This window comes from Elephas maximus, chromosome 1 (genome assembly GCF_024166365.1).
Source record: "Elephas maximus indicus isolate mEleMax1 chromosome 1, mEleMax1 primary haplotype, whole genome shotgun sequence".
NCBI lineage: Eukaryota > Metazoa > Chordata > Mammalia > Proboscidea > Elephantidae > Elephas > Elephas maximus.
The window spans coordinates 31,488,487-31,497,238 of record NC_064819.1 but is presented as its reverse complement, the minus strand read 5'-3'; the positions used below and the strand labels follow the sequence as shown (position 1 = coordinate 31,497,238).

Genomic DNA, 8,752 nt, shown 5'->3' with positions numbered 1-8,752 from the left:
GACACTCCTGGTGGTCCATGTCAGGTTGTAGAAAATGGTCAGTTCTCTTTTAAAATATCCCCAGTGGCAGTATGGGCAGTGGCCACACCTGTTTCTTTAACAGTACCTGTTTCCTAAGCAAGGACACCTGGAACAAACACATACACCTGCAAGGACAAACACTACTTCTCAAGAATAGCTGCATCTCGGGATCCTTATTATCTAGGGTATTGTTCTTTCTGTGTTTATTTTCCCATATTCTCTCCAAGTCATCAGTAAAATCTTACTTAAATGTCCCAGTCTTATCTTAGATGTATTTCAGGAAATTAAGGGAAAAGCTGGGGGTGGGACTCTTTCTTACAGGAAAAACAGCGGGGTGCTTTGAGGTCCAGCTCCATCCCCACTGGGAGCTTCTCCCTCTATTGCCCAGCTTGGAGGAACCAGGTTTCCGTTTCAGTAAGGAAGGGGGAAAGTTTCCTTATAGTTGTCTTACACACAGAAGGCAACACCCTTCATCCCTCCACCCAGCTCTGACCTTCCTAAAGAATTTGTAGCCAGGAAGTCCTATATCCTGTTTTGCTCTTCTTTCTCCAAATCTCGGAAATGAGAAGAATTTGGCGACTCTCTGGTGCTGAGGTAGCTAGAGATAAAACAAGAAGAGCAAAGAGGTTTCCATGTTTGGAGATCCCGGGGGGATAGCAGGTTAGAAGCCCAGGCAGATGACCAGAGATGGGGCAGGCATGGGTTTCAAGGTACGCTGCCACAGCAGGAATCAGTAACAAAGCAGACACCTGAGCATGCAAGAGCAAAAGGAAAATCCCCGGGTGCCAGAAATAAACTGGGAAGTGAAAACTAGAGGGGTTGGTAAGCATGCAGGCTGATTGATGCTGGGCAGCTTGGTCCCCAGCACAAGGGTCTGGAATTATGATGCCATACATAAGCAGAAAACAAGGCCATGGGCCCACGGGAGGCGGGGAGCAGAGGACTATATGGAATGATGTGAGGTCCTAGGCAAGGGCTGTATCCCCAGCAACAGGGAGGCTGGGCCTGAGGACACCATACACCCACAGAGAACAAGGGGGTGGCGGGGAGCTAAGCTGCCTGGACACCAGTCACCACTAGACCCAGCAGGGAAGTCCAAGGGCTCAACTGTGACGTTAAGGTCAAACACCCACCTTGACTCAGAGCTGTCAGATCTACGGCCCAAGGCTAACTCCAGAACACCCCACTCACTGGTGAGGTGGGGCTGTGGCTTCGAGGGTTTGCCACTAAAGATGCCCTAAGGCAGAGCAGCAAGAATATCTGTTACTGGGGGGGCCCAGGGAAATGGTCTAAAGCTGTTCAGGGAACCCAAAGTTGTACTTTTCAAATGCATAGGAGCTTTGCACTGTGATCCAAAACAAACTGATCTGATGACAAGTTTTCCAGTGATCAAGTAAGTACCACAGCACTTGGCCTTAGGTCCCAAGGTATGCATATCCCAGGATGAGAAGCACAGGTCAGTCAGGGCTTCAGACTCAACAGGGCGTCATTGGCTGAGGCAGGGCTGAGAGGCCACCCAGGAACTAGACCCTACCAGAGGCCTCCTTGAAGGAGGGTTAAGGCAACGCATGATGGGGTCTCCGAATTTGCAGGTGGGCTGGTGAAAGCTCGCTCAGAGAGGTAATGAGCCTTTAGGTGGGAAAAGCGGTCTATCTGCCCGTCTGTAAGCTAAACCTGATAAATCTTACCCTATAAATTTATTAAACACTCTTGAACCAACTGAAATGTTTAAATTTCCACCTCTTGAGTTAATTTCTATTCAGATTCAGAAGCCACTTAAATTGACCAAAACAAGCATAGAAAAATCACCTAGTGGCTGTATACAACATTCCATACATGTTTTATTGAATAAATAAAATCTTTATTTGTATTTTTTTCAAATAAACAATATCCTTAGTTTTATCACTTAAAAAAAAAAAACCTCATGTAACCAAGTGTTAACTAAGCATTAACCAAGTTGACTATTTATACATGTACAGATGAAAATCTGGCCTGTCAAATTGGTTTGGTAGTAGCCATATTTGAGATAATTGCGGATTTCCTTGAAGCCTAACTCTTCTAATTATGAGATCTAAAACAACTCCCGGAATAGATATTAAAGAAAAAAAGATCTTGCAAACTCAAGATAGGACTTTATGTAAGAAATTCTACTGGCGCTTTGTTTCGATTCCAAGTCAAAGCAACCTTATATACAACAGAACAAAAGACTGCCCAGTCCTGTGCCATTCTCACAATCGTTGCTATATTTGAGACCATTGTTGCAGCCGCTGTGTCAATCCATCCTGTTAAGGGTCTTCCTCTTTTTTACTGGCCCTCTACTTTACCAAGAATGATGTCTTTCTCCAGGGACTGATCCCTCCTGATAACATGTCCAAAGTACGTGAGACATGTCTCACCATCCTTGCTTCTAAGGAGCATTCTGGTTGTACTTCTCCCAAGACAGATTTATTCATTCTTCTGGCATTTCATGGCACATTCAATATTCTTCTCCAACACCATAAATCAAAGACATCAACTCTTCTTCAGTCTTCCTTAATCGTTGTCCAGTTTACGCACGCATATGAAGTGATTGAAAATATCATGGCTTGGGTCAGGCACACCTTAGTCCTCAAGGTGACATCTTTGCTCTTCAACACTTTAAAGAGGTCTTTTGCAGCAGATTTGCCCTATGCAATGCATCTTTTGATTTCCTGATTACTGCTTCCATGGGTGTTGATTGTGGATCCAAGTATAATGAAATCCTTGACAACTTCAATCTTCTCTCCATTTATCATGACGTTGTTTATCGGTCCAGTCGTGAGATCTTTGTTTTCTTTATGTTGAGGTATCCTTACTGAAGGCTTTCTTTGATCTTCATCAGTAAGTGCTTCAAGTCCTCTTCACTTTCAGCAAGCAAGGTTGTATTATCTGCATATTACAGATTGTTAATGAGTCTTCCACCAATCCTGATGCCATGTTCTTCATATAGTCCAGCTTCTCGGATTATTTGCTCATTGCACAGACTGAGTAAGTATGATGAAAGGATACAGGCCTGATCCACATCTTTCCTGATTTTAAACCATGCAGTGTCCCCTTGTTCTATTTGAATGACTGCCTCTTTGTCTATGTACAGGTTCCTCATGAGCACAATTGTTCTGGAATTCTGATTCTTCACAACGTTATCCATAACTTGTTATGATCCACACAGTCGAATGCCTTTTCATAGTCAATAAAACACAGGTAAACATTTTTCTGGTATTCTCTGCTTTCAGCCAGGATCCATCTGACATCAGCAATGATAACCCCCATTCCACATCCTCTTCTGAATCTGGCTTGAATTTCTGGCGGTTCCCTGTCGACGTACTGCTGCAACTGTTTTGGAATTATCTTCAGCAAAATTTTACTTGCCCATGATGTTAATGATATTGTTCAATAATTTTTCCACATTCTGTTGGATCACCTTTCTTTGGAATGGGTACAAATATGAATCTCTTCCAGTCAGTTGGCCAGGTAGCTGTTTTCCAAATTTCTTGGCATAGGCGATTGAGTGCTTCCAGTGCTGAATCCGTTTGGTGAAACATCTCAGTTGGTATTCCGTTAATTCCTGCAGACTTGCCTTTTGCCAATGCCTTTGGTGCCATCAGTTCTTGATTATATGCTACCTCCCGACATAGTTGAAGGTCAACCAATTCTTTTTGGTACAGTGACTATGTATGCCTCCCATCTTCTTTTGATGGCTCCTGCGTCAGTGAATATTTTACCCATAGAATCCTTCACTACTGCAACTCAAGGCTTGAATTTTTTTCTTCAGTTCTTTCAGCTTGAGAAATGCCAAGCGTGTTCTTCCCTTTTGGTTCTCCAACTCCAGGTCTTTGCACATGTCACTATAAAACTTTGTCTTCTTGAGCCGCTCTTTGAAATCTTCTGTTCATCTCTCTTCAGGGGTATTTACCCACTTTAAAGATTCTCTTGAGAAGTACTTTTGTTTTCTTTTTCAAAATTAAGCTGGATAAGTAAATAACTAACAACAGTACCACGAGAACTTTTATAATTAGCAAAACTATGTTTTCGCAGCTGTAAGCAAATGATATTGGCATTTCCCTGAGAGTGTAGTTGGCTTTGAGTTCAAGAGCTGTGTGTGTGTTTCCTGAAGTTACTGGAGACCAAAATGTATGAAAGCTAAGAAGAGAACATTTATCAGTTGGTGTTTTGGTGAGCTTAGCTCCCTGTCCATTGTAGATCAGCCTTGGAAACTGGGGTCCCCCAACCTCACCCACAGTTTCTACCCCATCAAAGACTCTGGGCCTCATTCTCTCTGGTCTGGTACGACAGAAGCCCTGGGTGGGTAGGTCAGGCGCTCCACAGCAAACTGGCCTAAGTGCTGGTCCTGCTCTAATTTCTGCTTCAATTCTAAGTCACCTCCTTCCTCGTTTCTTGCCTAGAATTCCTCTTCCTTATTCTCCCTCACCCTTCCTGGGACTGGGGCCATGCTCACAAACTCCAGGGCCCCAATATCATTTTCTAGATCTGTGCCCTTATGATCTGACACATCAGCTCACCTCCTGCTCCATCCTCTTCCTCCCAGCCAGAGGTGCTCTCTCCACTCCCAGGACCTGCCTCAATATCCAGTCCGCAGTGCCAGGAGGGCCCGCCATGTCTTGCCTGAGTCCCACGATCCTTCCCACCCTGGCTCATCCCCCTGCAGATGGTGTGGGTTATGCAAACTGGTTATCTTGGAATGGAAATCAGATTTTAAGAACTCCCATTCCTGGCTAGTGCCTAAAAGTATAACTTCTGATGACTGTCCTTATAAAAGTTTCCCTAAAATGACACCTTGTTGTTTTTGTTGACTTCTGACTTATGGCAACCCCATGTGTTACAGAGTAGAACTGCTCCGTAGGTTTTCTTGGCTGCAATCTTAATGGAAGCAGATTGTCAGGCCTGTTTCTCGCGAGGTGCCATTGGGTGGGTTAGAACTGCCAACCTTTTGAATACAGCCAAGTGCAAACCATCCACGCCACCCAGGGATCTTAAGTTTTCCTAAAATGACTTGAACATTTTCTTTCCCTAAAAGCTACAGGACTCTTGATCACCTTAATAAGTATATCTGCCCTATGTCCCATGCCAATATGGAGAATCTCTATTTCTTGGGTGCCAGGTACCTGAATTTTACCACAATTCACCTGCATATTTGGTGGTACAAAAATCATATCAAGTCCTTCCTTTTATGCATTTAGGCATTCTGAACCACCCTGAAACATGCGTCCTGCAGGTAGAATCAAGTTTATAGACAGAGATCTCAGATCCTTAGTTTTAAAGCATATGTTTGGCCTGCCAGTAGGTTCAAAGTTCACTGATTGTTCTTATCAAAGGACCACCGCGACAAGGAGCCCTCTCTGTTTGAGGGGAGGTTCTCTGTGCATGCTAAATTTTCTTTGGAATAAGACTGATTTCTCTCATAAGTGGTTTCTGAAGGTGATCTCAAAAACAGGGACAAAAAAGCGGTCACATGGTTGACCTAAGTGCATAGCATCCCAAGGGGATGCCCTAAAGACTTGACTACAGCTTCATAACTTCATAGTAAACTTGGAGGAAAAAAAAATTAGAATACTCATTAGTGGCCTATTTACCTGTTTCTTGAGTCTTTAGGCTTGGGATTTGTCTTAATCATTGGTATCCCCAAGGCTTGGCAAACTGTAGAGAACTCCATGACTGTGTGCTGCATTGAAATAGATGAACTGTTTCAGCTGAGAGCTTTGATAAGGTTATTAACCAATAACTCACGAGTAAGTGTAAGTGATAATGTGTTCTGCCAGCTCACAAATATGTTATTTTCCATCTTGCTTTTCATAGCAGAGAGCTGAATGGTCACCCCTGACCCGAAGATACAGGACCTTTCACACTCAAACACGCATTTGTATTTATCCTCAACAATCTACGTATGAACAGAAATCTCACTTGTAATTTTCCAAGTCTTTTCAATCTTTGAATAGTAGCTTCTTCTAACCATAACATTTTTTGTGAAAATCAAATTCACTGTCAACTCTAATTCCTCTGACTTCCCAAACTTTCTGGGAAACCACACACAACATGTCACATCTGACATGAAATAAAACTCTATAAAGAGAGCTGAAATCATATGATGAAAATAAAGCACATTGGGTAATGCAGTTACTACGTTGTTATCATTGCTGCCTGTTAAATACAGTGTATGAAACAGGATCTCCTAACCTGTCTCAACAAGTTGGGGATTAGAATGAATTTCCAGTGAGCTCATGTGAAAGCTCTGTATATTAGGGTGAAGGACGGACTCTGTTCTTTGACTCAAAATTGAGCCAAGCTGATCCAAACACCAAGTAGAAGGGCCTAGAAGGTTTCTGTAGGGGTGGTGGGTCTCAGGGACACGAGCCCTAAGTCACTGTCTAAAGAGTAGAACGTAAGGCATCGAGAAGAGCCTGTCATTGCTACAGTGCCCAGCAGTGTTGATTGTTACATTTTTTAAAACACTAATTTGAATCTCTGGAAACCTCTTTTCTGCATTGCGATACAACTTTTGGACACTGAGAGACGAGGCCACCAGATGGTACAGAAGGTACAATTTGGTCCAGCCATGACAGGTCTAATCTAAAATGGAGCATCCTGTGATCATAAAAAACAGATTTTTGATGGGAGAGAACAGAACGCAAGTCTTTTATGTCTTTCAAAGCAAACGGGTCTTCCTAGACCCATAAAATGGAAGAACCTGAGACTCAAGGCTCCAACACCAAGAATTCCAGGTGGTTTAAATACAAAGAGAAAAAGAAGAAAAAAGAAACCTTTATTTCCCTGCCTTGCCAAGCGACTCCTTCAGCAGATTTGCTAAAACAAAAAGTGAGCCAGATTTTTTTTCTGCTTTCTGAGATGGTCACCATTGTGGACAGGGCATTGACTTCGAAATGAAAAGACCTGGGTTTTAGGCTCCTGGGTTAGCTCCCTTCTGTCTGAATGATCTGGGACAAGTCATTTTGCATTTCTGAAATTCAGTTTCCTCATCCGTAAAACAGGAGTAATAGTAATCCAGCCAGCAGGTCATTACACTGAGTAAGCCAACTGGTATACCCAAGTGCCTGGCATAGAATCTGATGCCCGGTAGGTGTGCCCTGAAAGTTAAATATTATTCTTTTTTCCTCCTTCTCTCCTGAGGTAGGTCAGGCAAACATTCCTGGCTGGTCTCAAGTGTCTCTGATGCTGTGACTTTCAAGGTGCCCCCACAGTCAGTGAGGCTGAGCCCCTGATGAGCCCCCCAAACTCAAGCCAAGCCTGCTGCCTGAAGTGGGGTTGGGGTGGGAGAGTGGCGAGGGAGGGAGGCACAGAGGCTGCCTGTATGCTGTCCAGGTTCCTGGTGTTGGTCCCATGCTGACCCCCACCCCAAGGCCATCAGACAGACACAGCCCCAGGCACGATCCTGCGAATGTGGGTGTAGGACTTCCTGATGGTGACGCTGCCATGGTGGGACACCCCCCGGGGCAGGACGCACTCCTCAGTCAGTTTCTGGGCCTCGGGGTCCCAGCACAGCACAGTGGCGATGACCTCATTCTTCTCGTCGCGTCCCCCGGTGATGTAGAGCCGGTTGTTGCAGGGGGCGATGCCGCAGCTGGCCCGCTCGTGGCTGAGCTGGGTCACCAGGCACCAGCTGTCCTCCAGGGGGCTGTAGGCATACAATGCTCGCATGGCCCCACCTGAAGAGAAACGAGAAACACGGTCAGCATCCCACCCTTCTTCTGGCTAAGCCAAGCCTACCATCTCTCAAACAGAAACTGTAGCTTTGATGGCTTCCCAGAAAGCCAGGGAGGCTCAGTAGGGCTGGAAGTTTCTAATGCTGAGACGCTTTACCACTCCCTTTAATTTCTGCAGCCAGGTGCTCATTGGATTCTAAAGGACACCTGGCTTAACATGGCTGCCAAATGTCCCCAGACTGCTGCCTGAGGAAACACCACGTGGTACAGCAGGTAGACTCAGTTCATAACCCCAGCTCTGCCACTGTTTTATCTTTACCCTTGAGAACCACGACCGTGGAGGTTATAAGACCTCTGAAGGACCACTTGAAAAAAGCACTTGGCAGACAGCCAGGCACGTAGAAGCCATCAAGGGTACTGGCTAGAGAGGGTGGCCTCTCTCTGTACACGAGCATGACCTGAGAGCCCGCCCAAGCTACCCATCTTGAGATTAGACCTTTGAAGCAGAGACACGTGGCTGACCATAATAAACTAACTCACATGAAACCTGAGGCAAGGGGAGAGAAATGTTTTTTCCTCAATTTGTTCAATGCTTTGCCTCCGGGAAGCGTTCTCTGATTAGCTCTCATTCGCTGGAGTTTTTCTTTTCTGGCATCTCCTTAATCAGCAATCCTCAACCTTCGCTGCACATTAAAAACGCCTGGAGTTTTTTTAAACACACAGTTGCACCTTTGCCCAGTGTCTTCCTCTTGTGAAAAGCTCTCTAAACCTAAAACCAAGTCAGTGTTGCCTTTGAATCAATTCTGACTCGTGGAGACCCATGTGTTTCAGAGTAGAACTGTACTCCGCATGGTTTTCATGACTGTGACCTTTTGGAAGCAGATTGCCAGACCTTTCTTCTGAGGCACCTCTGGGTGGGTTTGAACTGTCAGCTGTTTCATCTGCACCACCCCAAACTCAAACCCATTGCCATTGAGTTGATGCCAACTCACAACGACCCTATAGGACAAAGTAGAACTGCCCCATAGGGTTTCCAG

The 8,752-nt window shown here is 44.9% G+C and overlaps 1 protein-coding gene across 1 annotated transcript in view; it reads right to left on the bottom strand.

The window, feature by feature from the left end:
* Positions 1 to 1,919: 1,919 nt before the first annotated feature.
* KLHL6 (kelch like family member 6) overlaps positions 1,920 to 8,752 on the bottom strand; it is a 70,396-nt gene continuing 63,563 nt past the window's right edge. Inside the window, exon 7 of the mRNA XM_049881571.1 lies at positions 1,920 to 7,718. Within this exon, the coding sequence (XP_049737528.1) occupies positions 7,417 to 7,718 (302 nt within the window). The 3' untranslated portion in view covers positions 1,920 to 7,416. The remainder of the gene's footprint in view (positions 7,719 to 8,752) is intronic.